This window comes from Balaenoptera physalus, assembly GCF_965194825.1.
Source record: "Balaenoptera physalus genome assembly, chromosome: X".
Taxonomy (NCBI): domain Eukaryota; kingdom Metazoa; phylum Chordata; class Mammalia; order Artiodactyla; family Balaenopteridae; genus Balaenoptera; species Balaenoptera physalus.
Window position 1 is genome coordinate 11,589,005 of NC_138903.1, and position 21,232 is coordinate 11,610,236.

At 43.6% G+C, this 21,232-nt stretch overlaps 1 protein-coding gene and 1 pseudogene across 3 annotated transcripts in view; both read left to right on the forward strand.

Annotated features, from left to right (window-relative positions):
• Window positions 1–21,232, forward strand: part of LOC309652782 (aldo-keto reductase family 1 member B10 pseudogene) — a 151,765-nt pseudogene that overhangs the window by 69,092 nt on the left and 61,441 nt on the right. The gene's annotated exons all lie outside the window — the stretch shown is intronic.
• Window positions 1–21,232, forward strand: part of EGFL6 (EGF like domain multiple 6) — a 62,499-nt gene that overhangs the window by 7,916 nt on the left and 33,351 nt on the right. For both annotated transcript variants that reach the window (XM_082447154.1, XM_082447155.1), the window contains exons 2-3: window positions 12,061–12,173; window positions 18,537–18,629. In XM_082447154.1, the coding sequence (XP_082303280.1) occupies window positions 12,061–12,173; window positions 18,537–18,629 (206 nt within the window). The remainder of the gene's footprint in view (window positions 1–12,060; window positions 12,174–18,536; window positions 18,630–21,232) is intronic.

Sequence of the window (21,232 nt, forward strand, 5' to 3'; positions counted from 1 at the left end):
CTTTGTTAGAAACCAGTCACTAAGTACAGTCCCACATAAATGTTACCGAAAGTTGGGTCAAACTGCTCGCCACTCGAAAGCCAATACTTGAGAGGCAAGGTTGGTGGAAAGGAAAATTTGCTTTATTTCGGAGGCTGGCAACCAGGAGAGAGGGCGAACTTATGTCCAAAGGCCGACTGTTCACTGACAATCAGTGGGCAAGAGCTTTTAAAGGGGAGTTTCAGGGGTGTGTAGGCGGAGGGAGGGGGCTACGTGCAGAAACAGCACATCAGCTCTGACGGTCATCTTGAAATTGATCATGCGGTGGTCTGATCAGTGTCATCTTTTGTTTTGTTTTGTTTTTGATCAGTGTCATCTTAATTGTTTTAAGCACAGTTAATCTTCAGTTCCAGGGTTGGTTTGTTCCCATTTCTTTGAGGCCAGTTCTTGGAATTGTGGCAGCTGTGTCATGGCTACAGTCTGGTCATCATATAGTTAACTTCTTCCACCTGGCGGGGGTGTCAGTATTTACAAAACAGCTCAAAGGATGTGGCTCAGAATATTATCTATAGCCCTTGAGGAAGAACTAAAGATCCTTGACATTTCTTAATGACTAAACTGTTATTTTGTCCTCTTTGACTATTTTCCTTTGCTTCTGCATTTTCTCACTTCTCTGATTAAATTTATTCTTTGACTAAAGTTTTTCTATAGACAAAAGGCAGGAGGAGGACATATCGGAGAAGGACCACAGAGTGCTTCTTCCTTTCATAAGGGAAGGGGGGAATTAGGCTTAACTTTTTTTTTTTTTTTTTTTTTTTTTTAAAACGTATTTTTATTTTATTTATTTATTTATTTATGGCTGTGTTGGGTCTTCGTTTCTGTGCGAGGGCTTTCTCTCTAGTTGCGGCAAGTGGGGGCCACTCTTCATCGCGGTGCGCGGGCCTCTCACTGTCGTGGCCTCTCCTGTTGCGGAGCACAGGCTCCAGACGCGCAGGCTCGGTAGTTGTGGCTCACGGGCCTAGTTGCTCCGCGGCATGTGGGATCTTCCCAGACCAGGGCTCGAACCCGTGTCCCCTGCATTGGCAGGCAGATTCTCAACCACTGCGCCACCAGGGAAGCCCCTAGGCTTAACTTTTGAAAGGAGGAATATCAAAGAATTTGTGGACATATTTTAAGACAAACACACCATACATTCTGGTTTTCCCTCTTCCCACTGGTAACCACTAGTTTGTTCTCTGTATCTGTGAGTCTGCTTCTTTTTTGTTATATTCACTAGTTTGTTGTATTTTTTAGATTCCACATATAAGTGATATCATATGATATTTGTCATTCTCTGACTTCATTCAGTATGACAATCTCTAGGTCCATCCATGTTGCTGCAAAGGGCATTATCTCATCCTTTTTTATGGCTGACTAATATTCCATTGTATATGTGTACCACATCTTCTTTATCTGTTCCTCTTTTGATGGACATTTAGGTTGTTTCCATGTCCTGGCTATTGAAAATAGTGCTGCAGTGAACATTGGGGTGCATGTATCTTTTTTTAAAAAAAAAAAAAAACACATGGAAATTTATTATGTCATAGTTTTTGTGTATCAGGAGTCCAAGCATAGCTCAACTGCCTTCTCTGCTTCAGGTTGTTTCCTGGTTGAAATTACAATGTTTACAGAGCTGTGTTATAATAAGAAGGCTTGACTGGAGATAAAGCCACTGCCAAGCTCATTCAGTTTGGTGTCAGAACTCATTTCTTCTTGCCTGTAGAACTAAGAGCTTAATTTTTTTTCTAGCTCTGTAAATCAGTTTTAATTTTGAGTTGTGGTTTTCTCTGGATATATGCCCAGGAGTGGGATTGCTGGATCATATGGTAGCTGTATTTTTAGTTTTTTAAGGACCCTCCATACTGTTCTCCATAGTGGCTGTACCAATTTACATTCCCACCAACGGTGTAGGAGGGTTCCCTTTTCTCCACACCCTCTCCAGCATTTATTGTTTGTAGATTTTTTGATGATGACCATTCTGACTGGTGTGAAGTGATACCTCATTGTAGTTTTGATTTGCATTTCTCTAGTAATTAGTGATGTTGAGCATCTTTTCATGTGCTTTTTGGCCTTCTGTATGTCTTCTTTGGAGAAATGTCTATTTAGATCTTCCACCCAGTTTTTGATTGGGTTGTTTTAGCTGCATGAGCTGTTTGTATATTTTGGAGATTAATCCCTTGTCAGTTCTTGACCTATCCATTGGGATGTTTCACTGAGCTTAGGACATCCAAAACTGAACTCTTGATCAGCTCTCTAGAACTCACTTCCCTGCATCTCGCCCATTCCCCCTATTCCAGAGCAAACAGTGTCTAAACTGGTTCGAGCCAAAAACCTGGGCATCATTCCTGACAACTCACTCTTCGTCCCCACTTATATGCAATCTGGTGCTACATCCTACTCTGGACCATGTCTCAAACCCATCTTCTCTCCCTCCTGCCTGCCACCACCCAGCCGCATCACCATCATCTCTCACCTGAATCCCCACAGTAGCTTCCCTTTGCTTCTTCTTTTGTCCGCTCTAGTCCATGTCTCACAGTGTTCCTCTTAAGATGTAAGTCAGATCATGTCACCCCTCTCCTTAAAACCTTCCAGTGACTCCCCATTGGATTAAGAATAAAATCCATTCTGTTTTTTTTTTTTAAATAAATTTATTTATTTATTTTTGGCTGTGTTGTGTCTTCGTTGTTACGTGCGGGCTTTCTCTCTAGTTGGGGTGAGCGGGGACTACTCTTCCTTCCTGTGCGCAGGCTTCTCATTGCCGTGGCTTCTCTTGTTGAGGAGCACGGGCTCCAGGCACACAGGCTCAGTAGTTGTGGCTTGCGGGCTCTAGAGTGCAGGCTCAGTAGTTGTGGTGCATGTGTTTATTTGCTCCGCGGCATGTGGGATCTTCCTGGACCAGGGCTCGAACCTGTGTCCCCTGCATTGGCAGGCGGATTCTTAACCACTGCGCCACCAGGAAAGTCCTCTAGTTTAAATGGTATCAAAGGCCTTGCTTGATCTAGCGTTTGCCTATTTCTCTAACTCCATTTTCTATTATTCTCCTTCATGCTCACTATGAATGAACGAATGAATGTGATGGAAAATAAATGTAACTGTCTGGATAACCCTTGCTTTATTGACAACCTTCCCTTCCTCGTCTCATTTCCCCAATCCCTCATGGACATTCTCTTCACCTCATAAATAAACCACTGCACTCAAATCCTTGTCTCATGGTCTGCTTCTGGGGGAGCCAAAGCTAAGACACGCCCCATTCCCAATTTCTACCTAACTCTGAGCTTGGAAGATAAGTGAGAGAAATAGGGGAAACACTGGAAAGTTCCAAGTTTTGCCTACTCATGGCATGGGAAATTTGAAGATGCATCAACACACACTGGTACACACTTGATAGCTTGGGCATTTGACTGGGCTCTCAAATCCCTGCACATCCAGGAAAGCGAGATGCCTTGGGGCATCCCTGGGGCTGCTGGACTTGGACTCTGTATCTCGACGGTGGATGGGAACCCAGAATTAATCTGAACTGGTTGGGTACTATGGACTTGCCACACTGGGAGTCATGATGAAAACAAGAGAAAACAAAAACAAATCACTTATGGCTGGCCCTTGTTGTCCGTATTTAGAAAATTTTTTATTTCATTTGGCAATATTTAAATGTATTTAAACATCAGCAAGAAAGTTTTAACTTCCCAATTTGTCTTGGAGAATATCAGAAAGTTTCTTGGAACCTGACCATAGCAAGCATACTAAGAATTCTGGCACAGTATATTTTTGCAGAAAATAAGGAATCCCATGAAGAAATACTATACTGCTTACACAATCCCTGGAATGTTTTTAAATTAACTTCAGCTGTGGAGACAGCGATTTGTGATTAATTTGATCAACGTAGACAGCAAGCTGTATAATGTGTTAAAGGAACTCTGGGCAATTCAGCATTTAGATCAGACTCCCATGGCTCAGGGCCTCCTCCCCACAGAGACTTGCTCACCTAAACTGCCACTTCCCTGCCTCAGTACTGGGTGCCCTGAGCCTTCAATATGTCCAATGTTGTTTAGGAAGAGAGATCAGAGAGAGAGAGAGCAAGCACGCGTGGGCAAGCAGCTGTCTAGCCCAGCCATACCTCCCACGGTGGCAGAGAATGTTGGTGGGATCATTTCAGTCCAAGACCAAGAGTTCTCTTTCCAGGTTTATAAACTCCTTTTATTGATTACCGCAGGTTTATCAGGTTCCGTGGAGTTGGTTCGATCCAGCCCAATGCATATAAGCTCATTCTACTCAGACATCTCTTAAATTCAGGTGATTGATACTATGCCTTAACCATGCAACCTTGATATCCCAGAATGCACTGCTCCAATTCTGTACATTAAAAAAAAACACGTGCTTCACTAAATATGGAAGCAAATGCAATTCATATCGATAGCTTTATAAGTTTTTGTTTGTTTGAATGGATTCACACATGAGGAAAAAATCATGTGTACTAGACTTTAGGAAAAGAAATGGCCTTGGAATATTACTCTCTTGATCAGGGTGGGCTAACTTATCTCAAAATCATAGTGGCTGAACACAGTAGAAGTTTATTTCTTTGCCTGCCTCCAAGTCCAATGCACGTTTGAGAGAATCTGCTACGTGCTTGCACATGGGACAAGGCACCATCCATCTTGAGGAGCCATATCTTGCCAGGGGTGCAGAGTCGTCTTTATTCAGTGGGCTGATGGAAAAGGAGTCAGGGATCCCATGGGGGGCTTTGTGCGCAGGCTTGGAGATGGTCTACCCACATTTCATTGGCCAAAACCAGTCATGTGACCCCACCTAACTGACAGGATGGCTGGGAAGTATAGTGTAGCTTTGTGCCCAGGAGACACAGGAGTGGATTTAAGGAGCACTTAACCTTCTCTTCCGTGATTGTTAAATTGCAACATGTGGTATTACAGATATTTGGCCATTTTTAACTTATAAAATGGTAGTTTCATGTAGTTTAACCTAACGGTTTGTGTCCTTTATCCAGAATGCTCACAACTAGATATTAAAGTAAAGGAGAAGTTGAATTAGTGACGGGAAAGTTAGTGATTGGGCATGGAATTAGGGCAAAAGGCAGGTAGAAGGAGACGATGCTGGGAAAGTGATCTGAATTACCTGCTAACATTAACTTCCAATGTCATTTGAGAGCTATGCAGAAACAAAAAGTTAAAACTTTTTTAGCAGTTTTTTTTAAAAGATTTTATAAGATAGTGTGTCCTACTGTTATTGTCAATATCGTACTTGCCTGTGCTGGATTCTTTATTCCCCTCAATAATATCATTTCAACTTAGAAACATTTTTAATAATTAATCTTCTTTTTATCCATAATTTTAAATAGCTGCATATGTAAATTAAAAAAAAAACAAGCATAGAATGCAGAACTGGATTCTTGGTGTAATAAATCAATTTCCTCCAGCATCCACAAATCAGCAAGTAATTAGTAGCCATTCTATCCACTAGTGATTTCCCTCTTTTAAACTGTTTTCCCATTTTCCTGACCAGATGTAGAATTTGATGATTAAACCAGTAAAATCCCATTTGTGCCTGTCCCTTTGAAGCTATCTCTCAAAACTGGGTGAATACATGGATGGCACACCCATTAATTAAAAGGCATGTTGCTCATTTATGGACTCACATGGTTCTCTGACGGTTTTTCCTGCAGTGTTCTTTCAAGCTGCTTGCTCTCCTTTAGGAAATATGCACAGAACATGTCACTGCATCCACAGAGCAGCTGGAGGCCGAACTGGTGTTTTCTGATTTGTGTAGTTGCCTGAATATCAGAATCCATGTTATCGTTCTCAATCATGAGATGAGTCTTAACTGTTGTTTCCATTTCTTAAACAAATGAGAATAAGGCTAGATTTCATGACAGATTTCTGATATCTTCCAACAGAGCTGTAATATTAAAATGCATTTGTGACTGGGGAAGGAATTTCCTTACAGTGGATGAGAAATCTGACTTTATTAACAAGTTTTTGATGGCTCAAGTGTTAGTCATTAACATTTTGGAGAACTTTACAAGTGATACTTTGTACAGTGTCAAAAATGATGGCTTGGGAGAAATCAGTACACCTCAAATTTCTCAGTTTCACCTTTTCACCTAAAGGCAAGCATGTGAAAGCAGTAAAACTCGAGAAAGAGGATTTCTCTGGGGAGTTGTGGTAATGTACAAACAGTGTATGAATTTCACCTTCTGGTAACTTTCTCCTGTTAGTTAACCCCAGGCAGTATTCTCCACAGTCAAAAGTAATTGACTTTGGGCTTCCCTGGTGGCGCAGTGGCTGAGAATCTGCCTGCCAATGCAGGGGACACGGGTTCGAGCCCTGGTCTGGGAAGATCCCACATGCCGCGGAGCAACTGGGCCCGTGAGCCACAACTACTGAGCCTGCGCGTCTGGAGCCTGTGCTCCACAACAAGAGAGGCCGCGATAGTGAGAGGCCCGCACACCACGATGAAGAGTGGTCCCCACTTGCCGCAACTAGAGAAAGCCCTCGCACAGAAACGAAGACCCAACACAGCCATAAATAAATAAATAAATAAATAAATAAATAAATAAATAAATATTTAAAAAAAAAAAAAAAAAAGTAATTGACTTTGACAAATGCATATGAAGTGGGTTTGGCCACCTGTACAGGGGACCCTGGGCTTTTTCACCAAAGTTTCTAAGTAAGCTTTTTAAAAAATCACATTTCAACAAATTTCAATTTGGTTCTTTGTAATTTCACATCTAACAGTTTCAGTAATTTTTTTGAGGTATAATTGACATAAAACATTATGTTAGTTTCAGATGTACAGCACAGTGATTCGATATTTGTATACACTGCAAAATGATCACTACAGTAAGTCTAGTTAACATCTGTCACCATATGTAGTTACAGAATTTTTTTCTTGTGATGAGAACTTTTAAGATTTACTGTCTTAGCAACTTTCAAATATGCAGTACAGTATTATTAACTATAGTCATCATGCTGTACGTTACATCCCTAGGACTTAATTTAGTGTGTAACTGGAAGTTTGTACCTTTTGACCGCCTTCACCTGTTTTGTGGCCCCTGCCAGCAATCACCAATCTCCTCTCTGTATCTTTGAGCTTGGGGTGGTTTTTTTGTTGTTTATTTTTTATTTTCCACATATAAGTGAGGTCATACAATATTTGTCTTTCATGTAGCATAATGCCCTCAAGGTCCATCCATGTTGTTGAAAATGGCAAGATTTCATTCTTTTTTATGGCTGAATAATATTCCATTGTGTACACATACCACTTTATCTGTCATTCATTGATGGACACTTAGGTTGTTTCCATATCTTGGCTATTGTAAATAATGCTGCAGTGAACATAGGGGTGCATATATCTTTTTGAGTTAGTGTTTCATTTTCTTTGGATAAATACCCAGAAGTGGAACTGCTAGATTGTATGGTAGTTTTTTAAAAAAAAATGTTTGAGGACCCTTCATACTGTTTTCCATAGTGGTTGTACCAATTTACATTCCCACCAACAGTGCACAAGGGTTCCCTTTCCTCCACATCCTCGCCAACCATTGTTATTTGTTGTCTTTTGAATGGTAGCCATTTTGGCAGGTGTAAGGTGTTATCTCATTGTGGTTTTGGTTTGCATTTCCCTGAGTATTAGTTGATGTTGAGCATCTTTTCATGTGCTTGCTGGCCATCTATACGTCTTCCTTTGAAAAAATGTCTCTTCAGATTTTCTACCCATTTTTAAATCAGATTGTTTGGTTTTTTGCTAATGAGTTGTTTGAGTTCCTTTTATATTTTGGATATTAGCCCCTTATCAGATACATGATTTGCAAATATTTTCTTCCATTCGGTAGGTTGCCTTTTCATTTTGTTCCTTTGCTGTGCAGAGCTTTTTAGTTTGGTATAGTTCCACTTGTTTACTTTTGTTGCCTTTGCTTTTGGTGTAATTTTTCAATAATCTTGTTGGCTCTTATTGAGTCCACCCCAGCTCTATGGAGGCTGCTTTGTATTCTGCAAAATCCTCGATATATCCAACTGCTTGAAATCGTTGTATAACCCTCCGGCGCCTTCATGATGGACAAAATGTTTCACGTGGATGCAGGCCTTTCCTTTCTGGCCCTTGTTTATCTCCTGCTCCTTCTCCCTCCCACTGTTTTCTCTGCTTCCCTTCCCACTCCCCTGCTCCAAACACATCCCACTGTCTATGCTCCAGCTTATAGGCCCCCGACTCCTCATGTTCTTGGTGTCTCCTGTTGAGGATGAAGCTGGGTTTTTTGGCATCAGGAAATAGGTAAGGCCCTTCCTATTGGAGCTGGGGAGCTTATTGCTTGCAAACGTGCAGTCAAGAAGAGGAAAAGTGGGAAAAGGGGAAAGGTAGTGGGGAGGAATAAATTAGGAGTTTGGGATTAACATATACACACTACTATATTTAAAATAGATAACCAACAAGGACCTACTGTACAGCACAGGGAACTCTACTGAATACTCTGTAATAACCTAACTGGGAAAAGAATCTGAAAAAGAATGGATATATGTATATTTATAACTGAATCACTTTGCTGTACACCTGAAAGTAACACAACATTGTAAATCAACTGTACTCCAATATAAAATAAAAGTTAAAAAAAAAGAAGTTGGCAAGTGATCTCTGTGGTTTTGTTGTTAGATTGAAATCTAATTAAATGAATCCCACGTTCCTTATAAAAATATGGAATTAAATTCCCATAGGCAGAATTTCCCCCCATATAGCCTTCCTGTTTATCATGTTTTCTTTTAAATCCACCTGAAATGTCGCCTCCCCTGTGACATCTTCCTCCTCTTTTCCAGGCAAAGTTAGTTTCTCCCTCCACTCTGCTCCCCAAACATCAGCTCCATGTTGTTAAAGGAAGAGGAAAGAGATGTGGGCACTTTGTCAAGGTTTATTACAAGCATGTATGGTCAAGAAACTGACTCTCTGAGGATCTAGGTGGAAGATTTTGTTCACAGGGTGAGATAAAGTTACATTACCTATTCACCAGGATATGGGGATAGCTCATTCTACTGACTAGTTTCGATCTTTGTGTTCAAATCTTAAGGACATCAAGACAAATAACCCAATTGGAAAATGGGCAAAGGACCTGAATAGACCTTTCTCCAAAGACGATACACAAAAGGCCAATAAACACATAAAAGATGCTTAACATCATTGGCCATCAAGGAAATGCAAATCAAACCACAATGAGATACTACTTCTCAACCACTAGAATGGCTGTAATTAAAAAATGGGCAATAACAAGTGGTGGTGAGAATGTGGAGAAATTGGAACCCTCATACATCGCGGGTGGGAATGTAAAATGATGCAGCCATCTTGGAAAACAGTGTGGCAGTTCCTCAAAAAGTTAAACATAGAGTTACCCTATGACCCAGCAATTTCACTCCTAGGTATATACCCAAGAGAAATGAAAACATATGTTCATACAGGAACTAGTACACAGTTGTTCATAGCAGCATTATTCATAGTAGCCAAAATGTAGAAACATCCCAAATGTCCATCAGCTGATGAATGGATAAACAAATGTGTTCTATTCATACCATAGAATATTATCCAGCAATAGAAAGGAACAAAGTACTCTTATGTGCCACAAGATGAATGAACCTTGAAAACATGCTAAATGAAAAAAGCCAGACACAAAAAGACCATATAGTATATGATTACATTTATATGAAATGTCCAGAATAGGCAAATCCAGAGACAAAAAGTAGATTTGTGGTTGCCAGGGGATGGAGGGAGGGGAGAATTGGGAACTAACTGCTGTTAGGTATGGGGTTTCTTTTTGGAGTGATGGAAATGTTCTGGAATTGGATGGTGGTGATGGTTGCATAACACAATGAATATATTAAAAACCACTGGAAATGGTGCCTTTTATGTTACGTGAATTCTAACTCAATTTTTTAAATGCTAAAAAAAGATTCTTAAGTACATCAGTGTGTTTGAACTAGCACTTATTCACTCAACGCACTTGATGTTCATTTGTCCACAGTTTCTTGTTTGGGAATTGTCAGTTACGTGCAGACTGGGTCAAGATTATGGTATCCCTTGCAGAATTGTTAGCAATATCCAGATTAGATTATGACAGATGGCTGTATTATTTCTCAGTCAAAACTCTTTCTGAGAGCAATGTAATGATACTTACCATGCTGCCCTATACTCTAATACATGTGTTTACAATAGACTATGAACTTAAGAGAGCAAAGGTCGGGTCTTTTTAATCACTCTATGTGCCTAAGACAGTGCTTGGAATATAGCAAGTGCTCAATAAATGTTTCATTTGAATGTAGTGGTACTTAACAAGGTACAGTTTTGCCCCCCAGCCCAGGGGACATTTGACAATGTCCAGAGACGTTTTTGGCTGACACAATTGCAGGGCTGGCTGCTACTGGCTCTACAGATAGAGGCCAGGGTTGCTGCTGAATGTCCTCCAATGCACAGCACAGCCTCCAACAACGAAGATTCATCTGGCCCCAAATATCAGTCATGTAGAGGTTGAAAAACCCTGTTCTGAATGATCGAGTGGTTGACTTATAAATCTCCCAAATGAATTCCTTTAGAGGGTGAAAAAAAAGTCCCCTTCAAGAAAAAGTCAGCAGTAAAATCGTCCTTGCATTTGGTGTCCTCAGTTAATGAAACGTCCCAGACCATATGTTTGCAGCTCTTCCCTGAATAACCAAGTTGGTGGGAGAAGCAGACCACAGGGGAAAGCTGCAGGGTTGCTTAACTTCCTGACCTTGACTAAGGTATTATTAACTTGCATAGAATTCAGTCGTGCAGCAGAAAGCACATGGTGAAATGCGCATTCCTTGTCTGTTAATGTGCCCAGGTATTTAATAGGCATATGTTTTACAGTGTATTTAATATGCATGAGGAAACAACCCCAGCCATCCACAAAATATACAACTTAAGTCTTTTCTTCCAGAATCTGTTAGCAACCCCGCCCAATCCCAGACCAGTGAATAATGGGTGAACACGCAGGGAGCTTCAGCCATGGTGCTTCAGGGCGGGGCCCACTCTCTCTGGCCTCTAGATCAAGGTTGGCAAACTGCAGCCCTCAGGCCAAGGCTGGGTGGCCCTCTGTTTCTATGTGACCCTTGAGCTAAGAATGGTTTCTACCTTTTTAAATGGTTAAAGGTAAACCAAAATAATTTTATTGCATGACACGACACGTGAAAAGTATATGAAATTCAAATGTCAGTGTCCATAAGTAAAGTTTTATTGAACACAGCCATACCCATCTATTTGCTGTTGCCTGTGGCTGCTTTTGCATTTGGATAAAGACCCTATGGCCCAGAAAGCCTAAAACTGTTTACCATCCGACCCATTATGGAAAACGTTTGCCAACCCCTGCTCTATGGTTGAAGAGTTGAGTGAATTGTGTTTCCAGGAATGAGAAGGCGCCTTGGGCTGGAATCCCTGACATGGTTCTGCTGGGGCTGTGACTCTGCTCCGGTGGACTGGAGTTTCCTCATCTGTGACATGAGAGGGCTTCGATGAAAGATCTCTGGAGCCTTCCCAGCTTTAACCGTCTATAGCGTATCGAGAGTCCAGTTTGTTCAGTGGTCCCCAGGTGGCCAGTGGGGTAAAAGTGCAGTGCTCTTGTCTGGGACAGAGCCATGGGGCCAGGGAGTCACGTCAGGACACTTGGCCCTGAGGTGGAAACAGACCTGGGTAGCCGCTGTGTCTGTACAGCGCAGATTTGAAAATTGGCCCTCTACAAGGTTCAGAAACAGACGTTTGTGGCCGCTTTTGTGTGTCCTAGTTTTATAGATTATGTAACCCAATTCTTCGAACCCTGGGGAAGAAGGAAATGGATGACGCTAATTACTGGGGAAGGCTGGCAAGAGGCGGTAGCAGAGGCTGGCACCCCAGAATCCAGGTTTTCAAAATCTGCTCTCGCGCTTGTAGCAGGTTTATGGAAACTGAGCAGGTAATCGTCACGTCTCCTGTACCTACAGTAGCAGGGCCGGGTCTCTGTGGCCCTTCCCGTTTTCTCAGTACTAACACGTGCCTCTTTCTCCGCAGTCCAAGGGGTCGCGGGCTTTCGGCGTCGTCACTCCAGCCCGGGGTCTGTCGCTATGGAACCAAACTGGCTTGCTGCTATGGCTGGAGAAGGAGCAGCAAGGGAGTCTGTGAAGGTAATTCTGTAAAAACTCAGACCGCCCTGTGCTCAGGTAGTAGGCCTGCGTCCTTCGGTTTTCATCTCTGACACCATCAGCTGTCACCAGATTGCCAGTGGCTTCCCTAGAGGGAGGGACATGGTAACTGCCAACACCCAAGGTCCGGTTCCTGTGAGATCTCTTCCCATTCAAAATGTGGCTGACGCCATCACCCTCGACATGATTTGTTTCAGGAGCCCCGTCTCATCAATGATTTCTGCTGCTATCTTAGTGAGTACGGGGCTGGGTTGTTTGTTACTATTTTTGTTTTAATCTAGAGAAACTGAGTTGGGCATAAATAGGTCAGTAAATCCCTCCTTCTAATTATAAGTTTTCCAACTGGTTTCTTATGAAATTCACGTTTTAATCATGAATCACCACAAACAAGAAAGTTAGCCATTTACTTTACAGTTTGGTTACTCATATTTTTTAAGTCTTTTGTGCCAGTTTCTGGATGGTTTCAAGGGATGCATGCATACACGCAAAATATGCACGGTTCTCTTGTGTAGATTTCAAACTAAGGTACCATAATTTGCCTTGGACGTTGTTTCTCAGTCCACGTGTTAGGAACTCCGAGAGAGGCCTTTGATAATTTCAAGAGAGCTGGGAAGGCTAGGGCTGAGCACAGAGTTTTGTGTCGCATTGTTTTTTATATAACTTTCTATAGTAATCGACACTCGCAGTGTAGAAGAATCAAATCTGCATTCCTCCTAGCTGACTGTCTGACCAGGGGTGCATTCCTTCAGCACAGGAATCTGGTCTCAGGGTCCCTGTGTACCTAGTAGGTGGCATAGGCCTGAACCTGGATCCTTTATCTGTTAAATGGGATGAACACACCACTGCATGTCCCATACGCTTCAGGCACTGGTGTGGATCATATTGGATTATAAACTGTAAAGCACAAAAACGTTAGCTATTTTTTAGAATAACAATGCTACCTTCTTTTTGCTGCTCTTTCCCTGCCCCAACCTCCTCCTCTTTAGCTGGTTCAAAAATATCTGGATAGACCATCGGTGAGGGCAGAACTTGATCATGTCTGAAATCCATGAAACGTTGGAGGACATGGATCTCGCTCTCACACGCTTGATGTTATGTAAAACCTCCCACTGTCACAGTTTCCTTATGAGGATCTGACAAGAGTATGAAGATACTAGAAAAAATGTTTGAAGCTCATCACTGTTTGCCTAGAGAAGGAAAGTTAGAACATTCCCCTGGGATCTTGTCGGTTGAAAAGGGTGGTCCTCACACTGATTGGATGTATTGTGTCATGATCAAGGGCGCTGTCTTGAGAACCCGAATGATGTGGGTGACCTTGGGTGAGGTAGGTAAGCTCCCTCAGGCTGCATTTCCTCCTCTGCAGCATGGAGAGCTGAATACCTACTTTAGAGGTAAGGAGTGTATGCATCAAAGGCTGAGCTCATTCCCCGACACACGTAGAAAATGCCTCATAAGTTCCCCTTGATCCAGAAAGGACCTAGAACTCTCGTTGCAGACTTCTGTCCCTCAAAGCAGCAGGTGATGGGGGAATTCAATGTTGCTTTATTCTTTTTCTAGGCACAACATGACACATTTTTCTTTGAAGTCAGTCAGGTGGAAAGGGTCAAAAACCACGTGGGATGCCCGATTTGGAATCTCTCTTACAGTCGCACGAACCTTTTACTGCCATAAAACTTGCGTGTCTCTGGTGAATAAATGAGGGGGAGCTTTGGCTTTCTGGAAGGGCTATTCTGTAACTAGATCAGAGCAGTTTGGCCACGGTACACACAGGCAGTCACACTCTCAGTGCTTTTGTGGACAGTATAATACCATAGGCATGAAAGAATTGAAAGCAAGATGCTAAAGGGGTTTCCAGCAGAATGCTCCCTCTGCACGTTCGGCAAGCTGAAGAGCTGGTCAGCCCTCCCTCTGCCCCAGTCTAATGTTCACATAGTCAATTGCAATGATTTTTATATCTAAAATCTGTATTGTATTATATCCAGTTGGCATGGTCCTTCTTGATGGTAAAGTCATATGCTCCTTGAAGCACCGAATAACAGGATGGTTAGTCCCTGATTGCCAGGGCTCTGATTTCTCAGCCAGTGTGGCCTGCGTGGTAATGAGATGGGAACGCATGTCAACCTGCCCGCACAGGCAGGGCCACACCCTAGCCTGTGAGGTCGTAGTCAGCCCAGGCCGTCATCTCCATTGTCTAATCGCCCTTCATTCCTTCAGAGGCCCTGCCTCGGTGCCAGGGCTTTCTAGATCTTGGCCTCTGCCCTGCTTAAATCTGCTCCCAGGGCAGGGTCCGCTCCACTCAGTATTATTAACCTTCACATGTTGGTCACTTAGCGAGATATGGGATAAAGAGTTGTCCGTGAACAGATCCCTAGTGAAAAGCTGCAGATAGAGGAGCTTGCGAGAAAATTAAACGAGAGAGTGTTCTTTATCTAAAGGACACTTAAATCTCAGGCCATTTTAGACGTAAACGGAATTTCCCTGTGCTGTGAATTGGCTGGTCAAATCACAGATCCAAAGTTACTGTAAATTGAAAACATCTTTCTGGAGTGTTGACCTTATAGCAGCAAGGGTATTATTATTCACCACTTCTCCTGTCTTCTGTTTGGCATTTATCCTGGGCTTTCCTGTCTGGACAACACTGAAAATAAATTTCCAGGGAGCAATCAGAGGTCTTCAGGGCTTAAAAAAATAAAAGATTTATTTTTCTAACATCTAGACGTAAAGCTGCATCTCCAAGAACATAAGCATAAGAAAATAGATCCTGGAAATCAAATTCCATCTCGTTTGTCTCCAAAAGTAGAAGAATTTTGCTGGGAAGCATTTTTTCCCCTACTTTCTCTCACTTATGATCTATTCCAAGCCATGAAATGTTTCCCTGTTAAAAGTTCTACACTTATTACTTTATTTATCATTCAGAACTATTTAAGTATCTAACGTGTTCACAGCACTATTAAATACAGCAGGAGAAACAAAGATGAATATTGAAGTCCCTGTTCTGAAGGCACTTAGAATCAGGTAGTAGATGGAAGTCAAGGATTGAAGCAAAATATATACCTAATTATTTAATAAGATGAAGACATCAATTTCATGGGAGAAGCCCGCCAAAGTTCTGTGGAGTTTTCAGCGTTGAGCAGAAGTTCACATGTGGCTGGAGAAATCTGTGAAAGCTTCTGGAAGGAGAGGCCATACAAGGTAGTCCTTGAAGGATTGGGAGGATATTAACCACTGGAGGCTCGGGGAGGGGCCCCCCAGTGTGGGGTCACCATAGAGAGGAAGGGGCAGAAAGTGCAGGGCAGGTCTAGAGAATAGCAGGCAGTCTAGTTTGACCACAGTGCTGCCTGGGTCTGGGGAACAGAGTAAGCTAAGGCTGCAAAAGAAGATGGAGGCCAGATCATGGTTACGATACCTGTCCTGTATTCAGGACCCAACAAAGTTTATTTGATGACTGCTGTGCAAAGCGTGACATGATCAGAGCTATGCTTTTGGAATATCAATTTAATGTCATGTCTGACATTAGATTTCCTAGGAGCAGAGCGTGTGAAGACGATTTTTTTTTTTTTAACTTTTTGGCAGTTTCTTTCCTTCCTTCCTTCCTTCCTTCCTTCCTTCCTTCCTTCCTCCCTCCCTCCCTCCCTCCCTCCCTTCCTTCCTTCCGTCTTCGTTGCTGTGCGCGGGCTTTCTCTAGTTGCGGCGAGCGGGGGCTACTCTTCGTTGCGGTGCACGGGCTTCTTGTTGTGGTGGCCTCTCTTGTTGTGGAGCACGGGCTCTAGGCGCGCGGGCTTCAGTAGTTGTGGCACGCGGGCTCAGTAGTTGTGGCTCACGGGCTCTAGAGCATAGGCTCAGTAGTTGCGGCGCACGGGCTTAGTTGCTCTGCGGCATGTGGGATCTTCCCGGACCAGAGATCGAACCCGTGTCCCCTGCACTGGCAGGCGGATTCTTAACCACTGCGCCACCAGGGAAGCCCTGCAGGCGATTCTTGTACAGATATTCTATTGAGAGGCGCTCTCAGGAGAAAACTGTAAGGCAGTGAGGGAGCAGGGGAAGAAGCGAGGCAAAGGATGTGGCTTCGAGAGAAGTCTGGCTTCAGCCTGATCCCACAGGGAGCTCTGGAGTGTTAATTGTACCACAGAATTTGTCCTGCCCAGAAACCAGGGGCTAGGCTGTTCGACCCCTGCATCCACTGGTCACAGGCTGACGTGGGGAAAGTGGGGAAGAGAGAGAGGCGTGCGGTGTAATCTCCCAGATATCTGTGGGCAAAGTGGTTCCCATTAGCTAGATAAATATTTGTTCTTTGAATGAATTGGTGGTAGAAACAGGGATAGAAAGATAGGATGCTGTAACTGATTGGGTTGGGGACAAGAAAAAATACAGACAGCTGAGATTTTGAGTCCAGGTAGCTGGGAGATGAATGGTGACAGCAAAAAGTAGGGCTGGGGTCAGAGGGGAAGATGCTGGGGTCCTTAGGAACAAGCTTGCTTAGGGGTGGGCCTACTATGAGCCAGGGAATCAATGGGCAGAGAACTAAGCAAGCATTTCTGGGCAATTGCTGAGTCATCCTTTCATATGCTGGCTGTTTCTGGAGCTCCTACTAGATCTAGAAAATATGAGGGTCCGTGATTCCCTACATGCCTCCTTTCTCTCTCATTCATTATTTTTTCTCTCTCTCCTCTTCTTGTCTTTGGGTTTTCGCATTTTCCTTTCTTCGTATATGTAGCTTTTTTCTCCCTATCCCTTCCCTATGAGCTGGACTCAAACTTTCCACCATCTCTGACTGTGTTTTCTTGCCCCCAACCCAAGCTGTTCCCCATCCCATCCTTGTTGTTTCTCCCGCCACTTCACTCATCCAACAAATATTTACTGAGTGCCTAATTTGTGTCAGGTGTCTGGATATAGAAGTGCATAAAAGAGAAAAACAAATCCTGTCTTTGTCATGCTTCCATCACCATCACTACCACCATCACCACTACCATCACCGTCACCATCACCATCACCATCACCATCACGATCACGCTTGTGGTTCCCATCCTTGGGGCTGGAGATAACATCTCTCTGTGGGTTGTTCATTTTGACTGATAACACACAGCATTAAAAAGATTTTGATCGTTCAAAAGAAAAATAGGAGAGACAATATGGGAGAGAAGAAAGAAGCAAACAGTAGAAAGGAGGAGAGGGACCTTGGTCCTTGCTCCAAGATGGAGTCTCTTCCAGCTCACAAATCATATTCCCTTCATTAAATCTTATGTGTTTACATGCAGAAATGGCTGACTGTGGCCTGGGAGGCTTTCTTTTTCTTTGAGTGCCACTCTGTTCCCGAATGCACATTTGTGTGCCCGACCCACAGTGAGGCCAAACAAACGAAAACGTCAGAGGTTGGAGCAGAGAAGGGTTTATTGCAGAGCCATGCAAGGAGAAGGAGGGTCTCATGCCCCCCAAAGCCCCCACCTCCCTGAAGGGTTTCAGCAAAGCGTTTTAAAGGCCATCTGAGGGAGGCGCGTGGTCGGATGTGGCAAACTTCCTGGTGCTGGAATCCTTTGTTCTTGCAGCTGTCCACGGAGGTCAGGTCACGATGTTCCTGTAAATCTCCAAGACAAATGTTATTCTTCGCTCTGCAACATTTCATCTCCATAGGAATGGAAAAGTGTTATACCCTTTAAGGTCAGAGCCTTGAGAATGGGCTATTTTGTATATTTCAGGCTATAGGCAACATTCTTTTTTTTTTTAATTCATTTTTTATTTGGCTGCGTCGGGTCTTCGGTGCGGCATGCGGGATCTTCGGTGCAGCACGTAGGATCTTTCGTTGTGGCGCGGGCTTCTCTCTAGTTGTGGCGCATGGGCTCCAGAGCGCGCGGGCTCAGTAGTTGTGGCACACGCGCTTAGTTGCCCTGCAGCATGTGGGATCTTAGTTCCCCGACCAGGGATCGAACCGGTGTCCCCTGCATTGAAAGGTGGATTCTTAACCACTGGACCACCAGGGAAGTCCCTATAGGCAACAATCTTAACTCGAAGCAAAAGCAAAGGTTAAAGTAAAAGAAACAGATCTAATACGGAGTCAGATTTGTTTTTCCTTATTACAACTGGAGGTGTGGTACTGCTAAGCAGTCATGATCAGCCTGTACTCATGGGGTGGAAGGGGGTGGGGGGATGGGGGCCAGTGATCTAGTTCACAAACAAAACGCTTTCCAGTATCTTAAAGGTGAAAACAGACTAGAGAAGAAGCAGATCGTCCTCTGTATGTCGCCGTGGATTTCTCTGCCATACAGAAGGCACCCGAGTTTGACATCTGTGCATTTCACTGGGCTAACTATTCCTGTTGTTTTATGGTCCAAACACCTTTTCTTTCCACAGCCACGTGTGAACCTGGATGCAAGTTTGGTGAGTGTGTGGGACCGAACAAATGTAGATGCATTCCAGGATACACCGGGAAAACCTGCAGTCAAGGTCAGTACTACAGACCAGGGTGGTAATACAGACCTACCCCAGAGCTTTCAGAAGCAGATCGGGCAGTGCAGCGGGGTTTGGAACACAGTAAGGTGCTCAGAATTCTGTAGTTTCTAACTCGAATCTTCAAATGAAAGTGGTTTCAGAACGAGATTTTTCAATCAGTATGTTCTAGAAATATGTCAAAGTCGTTCTGATGCTTTTGTTAAGATACCAGGTAAAAGGCTTTTTTTTCCCTCTGAACCAATCATGTTTATTGTGTTTTTAAGCTACTGAAGTAATGCATATCTTTTACTAAAAAAATCCAACATTGCACAAGGATATTAATTAAAAAGTGAGCATGTCTGCTCCCAGTGCATCCTCTACCCGTAGTTAAGAGTTTGTCCTCCATCTCTGCAGTCCTTTTTTTATTATAGTACAGCCATGAATATTTCTCATGGGCATCTTTGCATGTCAGTGCACACAGAGCTGTCTCATACTTTTTAAGGCTGTATCCTAGTCTGTAGAGAAAATGCTTTTATCATTTATGTAAATACTTTAACCACTATCATTTAAGTCGTCCCCAATTTTTCGCCACTACAAACAGCGCTAAATCAGACATCATCCTATGCATATCCTTGCACCCTTGAGTATTTTTGTAGGGTAAATGTCTAAAAATGGAATTGTTGGGTTGAATGACATGCATATTTTTTATTGTAATTGATTTATTTTATTTATTTTTAAATGTTTTATTTATTTATTTGGTTGCACCGGGTCTTAGTTGCGGCAGGTGGGCTCCTTAGTTGCGGCTCCAGGGCTCCTTAGTTGCAGCTCGCCGGCTCCTTAGTTGTGGCATGGGAACTCTTAGTTGTGGCATGCATGTGGGATCTAGTTCCCTGACCAGGGATCGAACCCGGGCCCCCTGCATTGGGAGCACGGAGTCTTATTCACTGTGCCACCGGGCAAGTCCCTGTAATTGATATCTCTTAAGAGGCAATTTATGACTTTTGCCATATGCTGTTTATCTGAAGATATTAAAGAGGTTATAATATCGAGAACAGTAGGCAATTTTGTCCCCCTGGAAGAGTTGCCAGATAAAATACAGATCCCCCATTAGATTTAAATTTAAATTTTAGTTTCAATTGCAATTTCACATAAACAACAAATAATTTTATAGTGTATGTATGTTCCAAATATTATATGGGACATATGTACATTTGTACTTTTTCGGAAAAAGTATGAGTCATTTTTCCGAAATTCATATTTAACCAGGCATCCTGTATTTTTAAAAAATTTTATTTATTTATTTTTGGCTGTGTTGGGTCTTCGTTTCTGTGCGAGGGCTTTCTCTAGTTGTGGCAAGCGGGGGCCACTCTTCATCGCTGTGCGCGGGCCTCTCACTATTGCGGCCTCTCTTGTTGCGGAGCACAGGCTCCAGACACGCAGGCTCAGTAGTTGTGGCTCACGGGCCCAGTTGCTCCGTGGCATGTGGGATCCTCCCAGACCAGGGCTCGAACCCGTTTACCGCTGCATTGGCAGGCAGATTCTCAACCACTGCGCCACCAGGGAAGCCCCATCCTGTATTTTTATTTGATAAACCTGGAAGCCTTACCCCAGGGGACATCGGGCAATGTCTGAAGACATTTGGCGGGGTTACTACTGGCATCTGGTGGGTGGGGACCAGGGATGCTGCTAAAGATTCCTGCAGTGCACAGGGGAACGCCCACCACTAAGAATGATCTGTCCCCAAACGTCCACAGTGCCGAGGCTGAGGAACCCTTGCACCAAGAAGGCTGCACTAATTAAGAAAGGGTCCCTAGTTCTGTAATGCAGTTGAGCAGAGAGCAGCAAATCCAGTTCAGCTGCCCTTAAGAAAGAGCCTTGCCAGGATTCTAGAAGGGAGAATGGGGTTCCAGAGACGGGCAGGCACCCACTCCACTCCGTCGCCCCAGCCCTCACTGCCAGGCCCAGAGGTTAGCTGCAGACCCTGAAATAGCCCTTCTTTGTGCTGCCAGCCCTGCAGCCTCAGAGAGGACTCTGCCTCTTCTGTCCCACCGCCAGCATAGCAGCCAGTGCCGCTAAGGTGCTTCTTCGAACCGCGTCCCGTGGCTTGAGGGAAGCGCGTCAAGAGTCACGCTCTCATAAGTAATACTTCAGCTATGTCCCTTACCAGGGCTTTCACACCAGAAAACCGTGTTTTTCTGTATGTCTTGGATTCTGTACCAAGATACCTTCTCAAGAGAGTTGGAATAGAGAGGGTATTTTTCATGCTGCTTTTCAAGTCCCAGCAAAATATTCACTTTGAGGGAGTGGTCCAGTCGGCTCAGATTTGGGACCTTCCGTCTCCCCTGCACAGCCTCCCTGCCCCGGGGCAGCCTGGTCAAAGTCCGTCTATATCCACTGATGGCCGCAGGCCTCAACCCTCAACTGATGTCTTTCCCCAAAATGCTTCTTCCAAGAGACCCCTCTGAGTTAGGGCCAAGTGATGGGATAGCCCTGGCTTTCCCATCATGTCCAATCGGTATTTTTAAATTTCTGCTTTTGAAGCAGTTAGCGTCCATGCAGGAGATGGTAGCGTAGAGGGAATCAGCAGTGGAGAAGTGGGTTCAAATGTCCAGCTAAGG